This window comes from Hyperolius riggenbachi, chromosome 4, assembly GCF_040937935.1.
Source record: "Hyperolius riggenbachi isolate aHypRig1 chromosome 4, aHypRig1.pri, whole genome shotgun sequence".
Lineage (NCBI taxonomy): Eukaryota > Metazoa > Chordata > Amphibia > Anura > Hyperoliidae > Hyperolius > Hyperolius riggenbachi.
In genome coordinates this window covers 378,720,624-378,737,663 of record NC_090649.1, presented here as the reverse complement: position 1 = coordinate 378,737,663, position 17,040 = coordinate 378,720,624, and the positions used below count along the sequence as shown (strand labels likewise).

The 17,040-nt window shown below is 44.4% G+C and overlaps 1 protein-coding gene across 7 annotated transcripts in view; it reads right to left on the bottom strand.

Annotated features, from left to right (window-relative positions):
* The window catches only part of UTRN (utrophin), an 863,547-nt gene that overhangs the window by 502,909 nt on the left and 343,598 nt on the right, over positions 1 to 17,040 (bottom strand). For all 7 annotated transcript variants that reach the window (XM_068232090.1, XM_068232089.1, XM_068232092.1 and 4 more), the window contains 2 exons: positions 13,571 to 13,655; positions 4,621 to 4,835 (listed from right to left, as the gene is read on the bottom strand). In XM_068232090.1, the coding sequence (XP_068088191.1) occupies positions 4,621 to 4,835; positions 13,571 to 13,655 (300 nt within the window). The remainder of the gene's footprint in view (positions 1 to 4,620; positions 4,836 to 13,570; positions 13,656 to 17,040) is intronic.

The window sequence follows — 17,040 nt, the reverse complement described above, 5'->3', positions numbered from 1 at the left end:
CAATATCCAGTACCTGCACCCAGCCTTGACTTGGCACCCAGTACTTACACCTCCACCCACATGATATCCAGCACCTGCACTCAGCCTCAACATGGCACCCACTACCTACAAACACCCACATAATAACTAGTATCTGCAAACACACACATAATAACCAGTACCAGAACCATCAAGGTTCTGAATACTTGCACTTAGCACCCACATAATACCCAATGTCCACCCATAACCAGTAACCAGAGCAGGCATGGCCCCAAGTATTCACACCCATGTGGCACCCAGTACATGCACCCAGTACTCACACTCAGCCACCATATGACATGCAGAACTTGCAACCACCACCCACATGGAACTTATTAGTTTCATCTGTACCCAGCCTTTGCTTGGCACCCAGTACCCGCACCTAGCACCCCCATTATATCTAGTACCTGCACCCGGAACCCACACGACACTGAGTACCTGCACTCAACACCCACATAATGACCAACCCCCTTCATAACCACCACCCACACCTACTCCGCATCCAGTAATTACAGGGCACCAAGTTTTCCCCATAACCAGCACTAATCCCCCACATGGGATTTAGTATTTCCCATGCCTAGCAAGTAGCTCACATATGGCACCCAGTAGCCAGTACCCACTTATGCCAGCAAACACATGGCACCAAATAACCTTCATGGCCCATACCCAGTACCCAACCATGGTTTGCAACCACATGATACCCAATACCTAGTCATTATGCACCTAGTACCCTTCCATGGCCTGCACCCACATAGCACCCAGTACCCACCCATGGTCCAAACCTATACATGACATCCAGTACTGACCCATGGTGCACATCCAGAACCCACATGGCACTCACTACCCACTCATGTCTTATCAACAGCACCTACATGCACCCAGTACCCACCTTTGGCCTGTACCCAGCACTCACATGGCACCCACTACTGTTAAGCACCATCTGCTGCTCAGTCAGCACCTACTGCAAAATAACACCCAATACTATCTAGTATCCACTACAACTTATCAGTGATCACAAATAAGACCTGGATACCCACTGCAACTTGACTCATACTTGTACTTAGGCACCTCAACACCCACTGCAACTGAGCACAAACTGGACCGTAGCATCTTAGCACCTACTGCAACTGTGCACCTACTGATTCTTAGCACCCATTGTATATTGGCAACTACGTCCTCTTTGCCTGAAATATAGCCTGGAAGGCGGGAGCTTATTAAGAGGTCCCACTCATGATAGGTGAGTCTGGCCTTCATCAGGCACCACTGTTGCCACACAAATAGAGGGCACATCACTGCTGATTTAGGGTGGTGGAGCAAATAAGATGCCTAATACTGCTATACAGGTGAAACTTGAAAAATTAGAATATTGTGCAAAAGTCCATTTGTTTCAGTAATTCAACTTAAAAGGTCAAATTCATAAATTAAATAGACTCATTATATGCAAAGCGAGATATTGCAAGCCGTAGCCATTTGTAAGCCTTAGCCATTTGTTATAATGTTGAAGATTATGGCTTACCCCAAAATCAAAATTTCAGACCATTAGAATATTGTGAAAATGTTTCATATTCTAGGCTCAAAGCGCAAAACTCTAATCAGCTAATTAATCCAAAAACACCTGCAAAGGGCTCCTATTTCATACAGTATATTAGTTTCACCTTTAATTTTAGTTGAATTATTGAAGTAAATGGATTTTTACCACGATATTAAAAAATTTTTGAGTTCCACCTGTAAAGGGGGTTGAGAGGGGACACAAAATCTGCCTGGCACTGCTGTCAAGGAAAGGAAGGGGGGGGAGGGGTCACTACCTAATACTGCTTTCAGGGTGGAGAATTACATACATAATGTTTAACAATTGATTGGTACCCTTTTTAAAAATGTGAGCACCCCCCTCTTGAGGATCCTCTGCATGGCCCTGCTCCCACCAACTGATAAGTTAACTGTTTATCACCCAAAACTGGCCTTACACTATGGCAGGGATATGTAGGTACACTGTGGCAGTGAACACGTGAAATAATGAGAAAGATATCAGCAGTATATACCGTAAATGCATAATAAGAAGAAGAATATCATTAGTAAAAATTGACACTCTGAACTTCCAGTGAAGATGTCAGAGTTTGCAAAAGGGTTTGGTTTGCTACAAGTGTGCAGATATCAGAGGATACATTTTTAACGTCTTTAACCCAATAGGTAATCGTTTAAGGCAGGGGTGCCCACACTTTTTCGGCCCGTGAGCTACTTTAAAGTTCGCAGAGGCCAGGAGATCTACCAACGTTTTAAAATGCCCCCCCCCCCGGAAAAGTAGTTAGGTATAGGTCCCTTCAGTATAGGTTAGCTGGGTGTGTGTGCCCCTAGTATAGGTTAGCCAGGTATATGTGCCCTTAGTATAGGTTAGCTGGGTGTGTGTGCCCTTAGTACAGGTTAGCTAGGTATGTGTGCCCTTAGTATAGGTTAGCCAGGTATATGTGCCCTTTGTATAGGTTAGCTGGGTATGTGTGCACTTAGTATAGGTTAGCTGGGTAGATGTGGCCTTAGTATAGGATAGCCGGGTATATGTGCCCTAAGTATAGGTTAGCCAGGTATATGTGCCCTTAGTATAGGTTAGCCAGGTATATGTGCCCTTAGTGTAGGTTAGCTGGGTATAGGAGCCCTTAGTGTAGGTTAGCTGGGTGTATGTGCCTTTAGTATAGGTTAGCTGGGTATAGGAGCCCTTAGTATAGGTTAGCCATGTATATGTGCCCTTAGTATAGGTTAGCTGGGTATAGGAGCCCTTAGCATAGGTTAGCTGGGTGTATGTGCCCTTAGTATCGGTTAGCTGGGTATAGGAGCCCTTAGTATAGGTTAGCCAGGTATATGTGCCCTTAGTATAGGTTAGCTGGGTATAGAGCCCTTAGTATAGGTTAGCCGGGTATAGGAGCCCTTAGTATAGGTTAGCCATGTATATGTGCCCTTAGTATAGGTTAGCTGGGTATAGGAGCCCTTAGTATAGGTTAACTGGGTATAGGAGCCCTTAGTATAGGTTAGCTGGGTATAGGAGCCCTTAGTATAGGTTATCTAGGTCTATGTGCCCTTAGTATAGGTTAGCTGAGTATAGGAGCCCTTAGTATAGGTTAGCTGGGTATAGGAGCCCTTAATATAGGTTAGCCAGGTATATGTGCCCTTAGTTTAGGTTAGCTGGGTATAGGAGCCCTTAGTATAGGTTAGCTGGGTATAAGAGCCCTTAGTATAGGTTAGCCAGGTCTATGTGCCCTTAGTATAGGTTAGCTGAGTATAGTAGCCCTTAGTATAGGTTAGCTGGGTATAGGAGCCCTTAATATAGGTTAGCCAGGTATATTTGCCCTTAGTATAGGTTAGCTGGGTATAGGAGCCCTTAGTATAGGTTAGCTGGATATAGGAGCCCTTAGTATAGGTTAGCCAGGTCTATGTGCCCTTAGTATAGGTTAGCTGAGTATAGGAGCCCTTAGTATAGGTTAGCTGAGTATAGGAGCCCTTAGTATAGGTTAGCTGAGTATAGGAGCCCCGGTACACGCAACTTACCTCCCTCCAGCTCCAGCGGTGGCCTCCTGCTCTTCACCCCCTCAGCTGCAGCTGCCTAGAGGGCAGATAAGCCAATTCGGCGGCTCATGGAGGCTCCGGTGGGCTGCGTGCATTGAGGAGGAAGTTTTCTTTCCGGTGCCACGCCCCCAGCCATGACGGCAGAGCCGCCCCTGGCCTCTCAGCCGCGCCTCTCTCCCCGCGAGATCAGTGGCTAGCAGCAGAATCTGATAGGACGCGGCCAATTGGCAGCGTTCTAGAGCTGCTGGCAGCAAAATTCAATGGGACGCGGCCATGAGGCCGCGATCTACCATTCAGGCGGTCGCGATCTACCGGTAGATCGCGATCGACCTATTGGGCAGCCCTGGTTTAAGGGGATGGAACGGTCAATGACGGTGGTGTTTCTTTGCTTGATTTCATCCATAAGGACCCATCTCCACATGTCAGTTTTTCTGCATAAGTTATCTCACAGTTTTGCATTGCTGTCAATTATTTTTCTGCATGTGAAAGACACATTTAGGTATGAACTAGCCCACTAATCAACACTGGTTGCAGTTTTCCTGTGCAGAAAATGCACAGAAAAACTGACAAATGGAGACAGGCCCTAAGCCAATGAGGAAACCTCAGTACCATTAACTGAGCATTACAGAGCATAACAGACCTAGGTTTGGCTAATTTATGCCAGTTTCTATAGCACCAGATATCATGAAAGGTAGTTATAGCTATATGTTTGTAACAGTTTTCATGGCATTTATTTTCTTTTATTAGACTTATACAACATTTCTTTGGATACCAGCCTAAATAGGCAATTTGTCCCTGATGAGTGTTTAAAGATAATTGGATATGTGCTTTGATATTTCTTTATCAATTAGGAGTAATGGAATCCTGTGCTATGGCACTGTGATCTGAGGTCATACTGCTTCTAACAACTGTTATCTTTCTCTTCTTAATTTAAAATATTTACTTATCTATAATAACATTTCCCCTATGGTAATAGGGCTCACAACAACAATGAGATAAATAGAAATATTTGTTTGCTATGCTCAGAAGAGTCTCTGAGTCCCTTTTTACCTTCATACGTGCTATTGTTGTGTTAATATCTTCAGGATCACCAACAGTGACAATGTTTGACTTAAGCATCTGGTCAATAAGCAGCAGCCAGTCTGACAGCTCAGTGATAGTTTTATCAAGGTCACTGGAGGGTGGCAATTCCGCAACATGCTTGGGCTCTCCAGGGAACTCAGACGCCGAAGACACCAGCACCAATTTTTGGACTGCAGGGTAAGCTGTGGAACAGAAAAGAAAATAGGAAATATTCAATAAAAATTATTCAAATTACAAAACATACATGCTAACATATTGTTGGCTAGTAATGTGGAAGATAACGAAATAACACAAAATGTAAGCAGCAAACTAGTGCTGTTCACAGAGACTAAACAGATGTTTATAGATCAAATCACTAAAATGAAGAATCAAATTCTGATTACTGAACAAAAAAAATAGTTCCTTCTTAAAACACTTCTGTATATATGTTACGGCCAAAACCAGAAATCGGCCAATTCTAGAATTGGCCAGCCATTTCTAGAACTGGCCGATTTGATGTCGGCCAAAGTCCAAAATGCTGGGAAATTCTGACATTGGCCGGCCAGTTCTAGAAATGGCCAAAGTCAGTCGGACAAAGTCCAAAATGTACAAGTCCCGAGTCCTTTCCGACAGCATGAAAGGCAGTCAGAACCTCGTCTCTGCTCTGAAAGATAAAAAATAGCATAATAACCTTAACCACTTGAGGACCGTGGGCTTTACCCCCCTCAAGGACCAGGAACTTTTTTCCATTCAGACCACTGCAGCTTTCACGGTTTATTGCTCGCTCATACAACCTACCACCTAAATGAATTTTGGCTCCTTTTCTTGTCACTAATAAAGCTTTCTTTTGGTGCTATTTGATTGCTGCTGCGATTTTTACTTTTTATTATATTCATCAAAAAAGACATGAATTTTGGCAAAAAAAATTATTTTTTTTACTTTCTGTGCTGACATTTTTCAAATAAAGTAACATTTCTGTATACATGCAGCGCGAAAAATGTGGACAAACATGTTTTTGATTAAAAAAAAAAACCCCATTCAGTGTATATTTATTGGTTTGGGTAAAAGTTATAGCATTTACAAACTATGGTGCAAAAAGTGAATTTTCCCATTTTCAAGCATCTATGACTTTTCTGACCCCCTGTCATGTTTCATGAGGGGCTAGAATTCCAGGATAGTATAAATACCCCCCAAATGACCCCATTTTGGAAAGAAGACATCCCAAAGTATTCACTGAGAGGCATAGTGAGTTCATAGAAGATATACATTTTTGTCACAAGTAAGCGGAAAATGACACTTTGTGACAAAAAAAAAAAAAGTTTCTATTTCTTCTAACTTGCGACAAAAAAAAATGAAATCTGCCACGGACTCACCATGCCCCTCTCTGAATACCTTGAAGTGTCTACTTTCCAAAATGGGGTCATTTGTGGGGTGTGTTTACTGTCCTCGCATTTTGGGGGGTGCTAATTTGTAAGCACCCCTGTTAAGCCTAAAGGTGCTCATTGGACTTTGGGCCCCTTAGCGCAGTTAGGCTGCAAAAAAGTGCCACACATGTGGTATTGCCGTACTCAGCAGAAGTAGTATAATGTGTTTTGGGGTGTATTTTTACACATACCGATGCTGGATGGGAGAAATATCTCTGTAAATGACAATTTTTAAAAAAATTTTTACACACAATTGTCCATTTACAGAGATCTTTCTCCCACTCAGCATGGGTATGTGTAAAAATACACCCCAAACCACATTATACTACTACTCCTGAGTACGGCGATACCACATGTGTGGCACTTTTTTGCACCCTAACTGCGCTAAGGGGCCCAAAGTCCAATGAGTACCTTTAGGATTTCACAGGTCATTTTGAGAAATTTAGTTTCAAGACTACTCCTCACGGTTTAGGGCCCCTAAAATGCCAGGACAGTATAGGAACCCCACAAATGACCCCATTTTAGAAAGAAGATACCCCAAGGTATTCCGTTAGTAGTACGGTGAGTTCATAGAAGATTTTATTTTTTGTCACAAGTTAGCGGAAAATGACACTTTGTGAAAAAAAACATTAAAAATCAAATTCCGCTAACTTGTGACAAAAAATAAAATCTTCTATGAACTCACCGTACTACTAACAGAATACCTTGGGGTGTCTTCTTTCTAAAATGGAGTCATGTGTGGGGTTCCTATACTGTCCTGGCATTTTAGGGGCCCTTAACCGTGAGGAGTAGTCTTGAAACAAAATTTCTCAAAATGACCTGTGAAATCCTAAAGGTACTCATTGGACTTTGGGCCCCTTAGCGCAGTTAGGGTGCAAAAAAGTGCCACACATGTGGTATCGCCGTACTCGGGAGAAGTAGTACAATGTGTTTTGGGGTGTATTTTTACACATACCCATGCTGGGTGGGAGAAATACATCTGTAAATGGACAATTGTGTGTAAAAAAATCAAAAGATTGTCATTTACAGAGGTATTTCTCCCACCCAGCATGGGTATGTGTAAAAATACACCCCAAAACACATTATACTACTTCTCCCGAATACGGCGATACCACATGTGTGGCACTTTTTTGCACCCTAACTGCGCTAAGGGGCCCAAAGTCCAATGAGTACCTTTAGGATTTCACAGGTCATTTTTGTTTCAAGACTACTCCTCACGGTTTAGGGCCCCTAAAATGCCAGGGCAGTATAGGAACCCCACTAATGACCCCATTTTAGAAAGAAGACACCCCAAGGTATTCCGTTAGGAGTATGGTGAGTTCATAGAAGTTTTTATTTTTTGTCACAAGTTAGCGGAAATTGATTTTAATTGTTTTTTTTTCACAAAGTGTCATTTTCCGCTAACTTGTGCCAAAAAATAAAATCTTCTATGAACTCACCATACTCCTAACGGAATACCTTTGGGTGTCTTCTTTCTAGAATAGGGTAATTTGTGAGGTTCCTATACTGCCCTGGCATTTTAGGGGCCCTAAACCGTGAGAAGTAGTCTTGAAACCAAATGTCGCAAAATGACCTGTGAAATCCTAAAGGTACTCATTGGACTTTGGGCCCCTTAGCGTACTTAGGGTGTAAAAAAGTGCCACACATGTGGTACCGCCGTACTCAGGAGAAGTAGTATAATGTGTTTTGGGGTGTATTTTTACACATACCCATGCTGGGTGGGAGAAATATCTCTGTAAATGACAATTGTTTGATTTTTTTTTACACACAATTGTCCATTTACAGAGAGATTTCTCCCACCCAGCATGGGTATGTGTAAAAATACACCCAAAAATACATTATACTACTTTTCCTGAGTATGGCGGTACCACATGTGTGACACTTTTTTGCAGCCTAGGTGCGCTAAGGGGCCCAACGTCCTATTCACAGGTCATTTTGAGGCATTTGTTTTCTAGACTACTCCTCACGGTTTAGGGCCCCTAAAATGCCAGGGCAGTATAGGAACCCCACAAGTGACCCCATTTTAGAAAGAAGACACCCCAAGGTACTCCGTTAGGAGTATGGCGAGTTCATAGAAGATTTTATTTTTTGTCACAAGTTAGTGAAAATGACACTTTGTGAAAAGAAAACAATAAAAATCAATTTCCGCTAACTTTTGACAAAAAATAAAATCTTCTATGAACTCGTCATACACCTAACAGAATACCTTGGGGTGTCTTTTTTCTAAAATGGGGTCACTTGTGGGGTTCCTATACCACCCTGGCATTTTACGTGCCCAAAACCGTGAGTAGTCTGGAAACCAAATGTCTCAAAATGACTGTTCAGGGGTATAAGCATCTGCAAATTTTGATGACAGGTGGTCTATGAGGGGGCGAATTTTGTGGAACCGGTCATAAGCAGGGTGGCCTTTTAGATGACAGGTTGTATTGGGCCTGATCTGATGGATAGGAGTGCTAGGGGGGGTGACAGGAGGTGATTGATGGGTGTCTCAGGGGTTGGTTAGAGGGGAAAATAGATGCAATCAAGGCACTGGGGAGGTGATCAGAAGGGGGTCTGAGGGGGATCTGAGGGTTTGGCTGAGTGATCAGGAGCCCACACGGGGCAAATTAGGGCCTGATCTGATGGGTAGGTGTGCTAGGGGGTGACAGGAGGTGATTGATGGGTGTCTCAAGGTGTGATTAGAGGGGGGAATAGATGCAAGCAATGCACTGGCGAGGTGATCAGGGCTGGGGTCTGAGGATGTGGGCGGGGGATTGAGTGCCCTAGGGGCAGATAGGGGTCTAATCTGATGGGTAGCAGTGACAGGGGGTGATTGATGGGTAATTAGTGGGTGTTTAGGGTATGAACAGATGTAAACACTGCACTTGGAAGGTGATCTGACGTCGGATCTGCGGGCGATCTATTGGTGTGGGTGGGTGATCAGATTGCCCGCAAGGGGCAGGTTGGGGGCTGATTGATGGGTGGCAGTGACAGGGGGTGATTGATGGGTGGCAGTGACAGGGGGTGATTGACGGGTGATTGACAGGTGATCAGTGGGTGATTACAGGGAAGCACAGATGTAAATATTGCACTGGCGAATTGATAAGGGGGGGGGGGGGTAGGGTCTGAGGGCAATCTGAGCGTGTAGGCGGGTGATTGGGTGCCCGCAAGGGACAGATTAGGGTCTGATCTGATGGGTAACAGTGACAGGTGGTGATAGGGGGTGATTGATGGGTAATTAGTGGGTGTTTAGGGTAGAGAACAGATGTAAACACTGCACTTGGGAGGTGATCGGACGTCGGATCTGCGGGCGATCTATTGGTGTGGGTGGGTGATCAGATTGCCCACAAGGGGCAGGTTAGGGGCTGATTGATGGGTGGCAGTGACAGGGGGTGATTGATGGGTGGCAGTGACAGGGGGTGATTGATGGGTGATTGACAGGTGATTGACAGGTGATCAGTGGGTTATTACAGGGAAGCACAGATGTAAATATTGCACTGGCGAATTGATAAGGGGGGTCTGAGTTCAATCTGAGCGTGTAGGCGGGTGATTGGGTGCCCGCAAGGGGCAGGTTAGGGTCTGATCTGATGGGTAACAGTGACAGGTGGTGATAGGGGGTGATTGATGGGTGATTGATGGGTAATTAGTGGGTGTTTACGGTAGATAACAGATGTAAACACTGCACTTGGGAGGTGATCTGACGTTGGATCTGCGGGCGATCTATTGGTGTGGGTGGGTGATCAGATTGCCCGCAAGGGGCAGGTTAGCGGCTGATTGATGGGTGGCAGTGACAGGGGGTGATTGATGGGTGGCAGTGACAGGGGGTGATTGACAGGTGATCAGTGGGTTATTACAGGGAAGCACAGATGTAAATATTGCACTGGCGAATTGATAAGGGGGGTCTGAGGGCAATCTGAGCGTGTAGGCGGGTGATTGGGTGCCCGCAAGGGGCAGATTAGGGTCTGATCTGATGGGTAACAGTGACAGGTGGTGATAGGGGGTGATTGATGGGTGATTGATGGGTAATTAGTGGGTGTTTAGGGTAGATAACAGATGTAAACACTGCACTTGGGAGGTGATCTGACGTCGGATCTGCGGGCGATCTATTGGTGTGGGTGGGTGATCAGATTGCCCGCAAGGGGCAGGTTAGGGGTTGATGGGTGGCAGTGACAGGGGGTGATTGATGGGTGATTGACAGGTGATCAGGGGGATAGATGCATACAGTACACAGGGGGGGGGGGGGGGTGTCTGGGGAGAATCTGAGGGGTGGGGGGGTGATCAGGAGGGGGCGGGGGGAGGGATAAAAAAAATAGTGTTGACAGATAGTGACAGGGAGTGATTGATGGGCGATTAGGGGGGTGATTGGGTGCAAACAGGGGTCTGGGGGGTGGGCAGGGGGGGGGGGTCTGAGGGGTGCTGTGGGCGATTTGGGGCAGGAGGGGGTAAAATCAGTGTGCTTGGGTGCGACATAGGGTGGCTGCAGCCTGCTCTGGTGGTCCCTCGGACATTGGGACCACCAGGGCAGGAGGCAGCCTGTATAATACACTTTGTAAACATTACAAAGTGTATTATACACTTTGTATGCGGCGATCCGGGTGTTAGTAACCCGCCGGCGCTTCCGAACGGCCGGCGGGTTACAGCGCGAGGTGGGTGGAGCCAGTCCCCGGCGGCCGATCACGTCACGAATGACGCGATCGCGCCGCCCATGCCCCTACAAGGACCGCCGCCATTTGTCAATACGGCGGTGCTTGCGGGGTTCACTTCCCGGCCGCCAATTGTCTACACGGCGGTCGGGAAGTGGTTAAGATTCAAATATACTATAAGCCCTTTTCTGAGCGCTTGATTAGCGCTTTCTGAGCAATTTTTCAAAATATCTCCCATGCACTTTCACTTAAATTGCGGTAAAAATCGCCACGATTGCGTAAGTTTTTACGTGTACGTAGCGATTTTTTTACCGCAATTTTAATGAAAGTGAATGGGAACGATTTTTAAAAAGTGCTCACAATGCGCTAATCAATCGCAAGCGCTCAGAAAAGGGCTTATAGTGTGTCTGAGCCCTTAAAGAAAAACGTCCTTTATTACAAAATGTATTTGTTACAGCGGATAATCTGCAGTGTGTCTACTTCCTGCTTTCATGGAAGCAGACATATTATCCTGTGTTTACCAATTACATTCCTGAGCCGACCCAGCTGAGACATCAAATTTCAATGGTGATTAGTCACAGATGAAGAGGAATTAGACAGACTAAACTCTAAATTCATACGGGTGCATTTCTCTATGTTTTTCGTTTGTCCTGTGCAAGCGTTCAGGTCCACTTATGAGGGGACAGGGAGCGGTGAACTGCGCAGCCGAAGAGGGAAGGCAGACAGAGAAGAAAGCAGATGGGAGGCAGAGATGCAGCGTCAGGGCAACATGCGGTGGAGAGTGGGGAGCTCATCAAAACATCGCTGGGGAACAGCCTGGGAAGTTGGAATCAATGGAGCTGAATAGCAGGGGAGACGGAGGAGGGGAACTCATCAAGAAGACATCGCAGGGGGAACAGCCCGGGAAGACGGAAGCCTGGGAGTCAAATAGCAGGGGAGGGGCGAATGAGCTGAACAGCCAGAGAGACAGCGGGGAGCTGAACAGCCATGGAGACAGCAAGCAGACTGGAAGACGGGGGTGAAAGAAGGGGGAGGTGAGCTGACAGGAGGCAGCAGGGACTCAGAACTTCGGGACTTGGCCGGCCACATCTAGCCAGAATGCGTTCTGGCCGGCCAAAGTCCACAAAAAGCCTCGATTTCGCAAACTACCCGCTTCAGCCAGCCATTTCTAGCTTTGACCGGCCAGAACCCGAAGTGGACAGACTTCAGGTTCTGGCCGTAACATATATAAAGATCAATACATCTAAACTCACACCTTCAATTTTAGTTACCAGAAATGATTGTCTGTGATTGCTTCAGGTAATATTATAGCATTTGTACAGGTGTAAACTGACATTGGTCTACTTCTGCTTCACTGATCTGCTGAGCTTGATAATACCTGGATGACCACTATTGGAGTCCCTGAGTTGCAGCAGGGCACTTTCTGCCCATTTTCCCACCTCCTCTCTCCAAAAGAAATAGAGTACTGAGCAACATATCTGCATGCTAAAAGTGGATAAAGTGATCATTTTGGGAAAGTTTCTCTATTGCAAGTTGGTGTCAATATATTTGTTTTCCATATTTGACCCTTAGATTTCTATTACTTGGTCTTTTGGAAGACCTTTAAAGAAAACTACTATAGTGTGTATACCATTGGATTGATTAAGGTTATCTAAGGTGGGAGATTTAAGAAGAGAATAAGCAGTACAGCAAACTTGACTTGATTTCTTAACAATGTTTTTGCTATTTGGGAGCAAAAGATTCCAAGCTGGGAAATATTACAGCAAATCAAAGGTTGATGAAACATTACTGAATTAGGGAAGAATAAGATAAGAGGAGGATATCAGTTATTTATTTAAAGGACACATCCGAGCATAAAAAAAGAGATCTACTTACCTGGGGCTTCCTCCAGCCCCTGGCAACCTATCTGTCTCTCGCTGCAGCTATGGTGTCCCGGGGTCCCCTCCGTTGCAGATCAGCATCTACTGCACCTGCATGCCGGCATGGCCACATGGCTTGCAATCGCGCTTCTGTAGTCGGGAGCATTCTGTGCAGGAGCAGAATGTTCCTGGCCACTGGAGTGTTACCACAAGCGGCACGGCGAGGCGTATTTATACAGTGCTGAAATCTTCTGCACTGCTTAACAAAGTTCATAGTTATGTAACTAAGTGTCCCTCAGAGGCACTCACAATCTAATCACTATCATAGTCATAGTCAAGTGTTCTTATCACAGTTTAAAACCTTGTACACATGGTAGATGGCTCTCGGGCAAGATGGATAGTTGGGGACGCCTCCATCAAGAATCTAACATGTGTATGGTGCCCCAGACCAAGCACAGCACCCCCCCCCCCCCCCACACACACACACACACTCTTTAGCAACAGTACACATTGCTAGCCTGTACTGTAGGGAGACTGTTTAGGAATGAGTTCTGTACAGATGTATTGCTAACCTACAGGTTAGTGTTACGCTCTGTTGCTATGGTGAGGGGTACAATGGCGCAGAGCATGGTGGTGTGGGAGGAGTAAGGAAGTGAACAATGGGCTCTGTCTGCACTTGACTGAGATGATCCAACAGTCCACATCTCTTCACAAGGCATCGGGCTGCCATATACATACTAGATTTGCATTGAGGCAGGCCTGATTGGCCACCTCTGCTGAGAGCCATCTAGTGCGTGTACAAAGTTTTTGACTACAATAGGAGCAATACACTATTACTACGGCAGTAATTAAATTGTGAGCTCCTCTGAGGGTCAGTTAGTAACAAGACTGTGGACTCTAAAAGTGTTATGGAAATGTCAACACTACTAAAATACATAGTATACAAAATTATTTTAAAATTATTTTTTTTAGGATATATATAACTGGTAAGTTAAACTTTGACAGCACGGGTATGAATAATAGGGAAACGTACTTGATAATACTGGCTGGGCTGCGTAGGTGGGATAATATAAAACCCTTTCCAAGTCCTTAATATTCTCAGGCACTTCCTTGGACACCTAGAACAAAGAATTTGCAAGTAAGTACAAAGGTCTTCACAATCTTGCTGCAAATTCAAATCACTGACCTAATTCACAATAGTTGTCCCTGGACATTCAAACAATTTATATTCACAGCTTACATATTTATTGAAAGACAAAAAATAATCACCAAGGTAAAACAAAAAAGGACTCTCAAGCTAGGTACAAATGGAGAATAACGGCGGGATGTACAAAGCATGATCTATTCTCTCAACGTTTGGCTCCAGCAGAGAACTGCAGGGGTTACAACTTCTTTTGGGTTTTAATTGTTGTGTGTTTCTGGGAGAGTTTCCAGTGTGTAAATCTCTCAAACAGGGACAGAGACACAGAGAACAACAAATCGAGAATGCTTTAAAGGAATAGGGAATAGTTAGAGTTTATGCAATGTTTGTACTGCTGCCCCTGGTTTCCTGTCCCTGGAAATGCCTGGGTTCATAATAAATGTTATGAAAACTCTGGACAAGGAAGCAATGGGAAATATCTTTGTGGACGTCTGAGGGGTGATTTGTAAACCAATGGCTGTATAGTGTACTGGTTAAGGGCTCTTTGACATGGGGGACCTGGGTTCGAGTCCTGGCTAGTGTCAGTACCTATTCACTAAGGTGTCCTTGGGCAAGACTCCCTAACACTGATCAGTGGCCTACTGATCATGCCCTTAGCGACTGCAGCTCTCAAGAGCTTTGAATCCAACAGGAGAAAGAGCTATACAAATGTTAGGATTACACTTCCTGAAACATTTGGGAGTGCAACCGAGTTTGGCTAGAAAACTGACAGAATTTAAATCCTTATGTCAGTTTGTGGGTCCAATACGCAAAACGCTTTCCATGATATACTCCTTGCTAATTGATCAAAATGTAGACTCCCTTTCATATTTTTCTGCCTGGGAGAGAGACCTGGGAGAGACACTCTCTAACACACAGAGATCAAAAATGTGCATTTATGCGCACAAAACTTCAACTGCCTCTCGCATTCAGGAAATAATTTATAAAATCATAGCTAGGTGGTAACTGACACCAACAAAAGTTAGCTCATATATTCCCAGACAGAGACCCTAATTGCTGGAGATGCAAATCCTCAGTGGGCTCGCTGCTGCACATACTGTGGGAGTGTCCTCTGCTGGTTCCCTTCTGGCAGAAAATCGAAACAATGATCAAAGAAATGACTAATACAGAAGGGCCATTTACACCCCAATTCTCCTTAATCTTAATAATTGCCGAATGAAATCTTATAAAAGATTGGTAGTCAGACATATTCTAAATGCAGCCAAAACCCTAATTGTGAGAGTGTGGGGCACTTCTAGAATACCTACGCTATCTGAAATAGTTAAAGAGTTAGATCTGGTATATGACTTAGAGAACACCATATCTTCTATCCAAGGCAGATCCGAAAGCTTGAATAAAACATGGAGGGTCTGGATGATATATAGACACTCTGAAGATTTTGTTCAGATGCTTAATACAGAAACTTGACCCTTGATTTACAAGTAACCCATTACATTGATCGCAAACTTATTAGGTAATTGATTGAATATCTTCAAGATATCAAGCTGGACCCTTAGCTCCTCCGTTAATGGTTATTGTTGTTGTTAATACTTTCTTTGTTATATACCGACTGTCTGACTACACGATGTACGATAAACATGCATAACAATCATAATGTATATGTTGACAATATTGTACAAGGCGTGTTTGCTTAAATGGAAGTGTGTTTCTATGGTGCCGGATCTGATATTTCTCATTCTGTATGTACAACAGTTGCATAAAATAAAGTATTTGAAAAAAAAAAACAAATGTTAGGATTATTATTATATAGCCCTTTTTCACATTATAAAGAGGAGTTGACGCAGCACTGAAACAAATAACTAATACATCAGTGGTTGGAGGGAAGAAGTCATCCTCCAGTGGCATTATGCAACTGGACACAGCTGTTGGCAAGTTGGCAGGGATCAACAGGGAAAAGGGTATAGGGGAATTACCAGGAATTAATTTAAAATGTTCTCAATGTGAATTATCTATGTGTTTCAACACTACACCAGTGGCACAAAAAATAACTCCCTTTAGTAATGCACAAGGGGCAGTAGGCATTAGAGAGCTGATTTTTGGGAGTTTTTCTCTTAAAGTAGTGTTATTTATCATATAGAAAAAATGTAGACCTGTAAAAATAAAATACTATATACAAATCGCTTTAACTGAAACAGAAACAAAGGGTGCATACAGATTTGTTTAAGAACACGCACAAACATGTCACTACTAAAACTCTTTCTACAAAGAAACCAGAACTACTTTATCACTTCCAGTTTCTGTAAAGGAAGCCGTGTTTAACCTTACACGCTGATAAAACATTGAATGCGCCAGAGAATGCTGGCCCTCAAAGAGAATTATGGGAGATTTACTTAGACAATACCAAAAGGTCAAAACAAGTTCCAATGCCACTGAGGATACAGGGAGATTATAGTATTTGTTGCAGAAACGGCACATTTAAACAAACCCTTCGCGAGCCGCAAAAGAATGTCAGCAATGTCAAGCAAGCAAATATTTGCAAGGTGAAGGTAAGTGGTTAAGAAATACCATGAATACTAACATAGCCTGATAAGCTTAGCTGCTGTATACACTTAAATTGATCAGAAATCCTTGCAAGGGCTGAAGCATAAGAAAAGCTATATCCTTATCTTGATTATATTACTTATCTTGATAAGTATAAAAACTGGATATGCTTTACTACATAGTGGCCTGACCTTAAGGCTGGTTTCACACCAGGACGTTGCGTTTTAGGGGACGTTATGGTCGCATAACGTGCCCCTAACGCAACGCCTGGTGCTCCCTGCTTTGGACGTCAGAGTGAGCCGCGTTGTGCAGCTCACTCTGGCGTCCGTGATGCCGTGATGCGTACTCTTGTGCGCATGCGGCATCACGTGGTCCCGCCGGCCAATCGCTGCACAGAGCGGCCGCTCCAGGAAGTAAACACTACACGTCACTGGGTGCAGTGAATATTAATTAGCCATGTGCCTGGCCGCTCTCCGCTCCTCCCCAACGTTACTGAGCATGTGCAAGCAGTCTAACGCGGCTCTGCTGCTTAGAAAGTACTGCATGCAGTACGTTGTCTGGTGGCGCAGCGTTACTATGTAACGCAACGTGGGCACTGTGAACAGCCCATTGATTTTTCATTGCTGTGCGGTGGGGTGCGTTACAGGTTGCTCTAACGTGCGCCTGTAACATCCCACTGTGAAACCAGCCTAAAGGCTAGACTGTAATTACCAATAGCTACATAAAAAATACCGCCTCTGGTACTTGGACTTTTTACATAACATTTAGGAAAGCCAGACAATTTTATTGAAAACACATATTTCCTTCAGTTTTTATTGAAG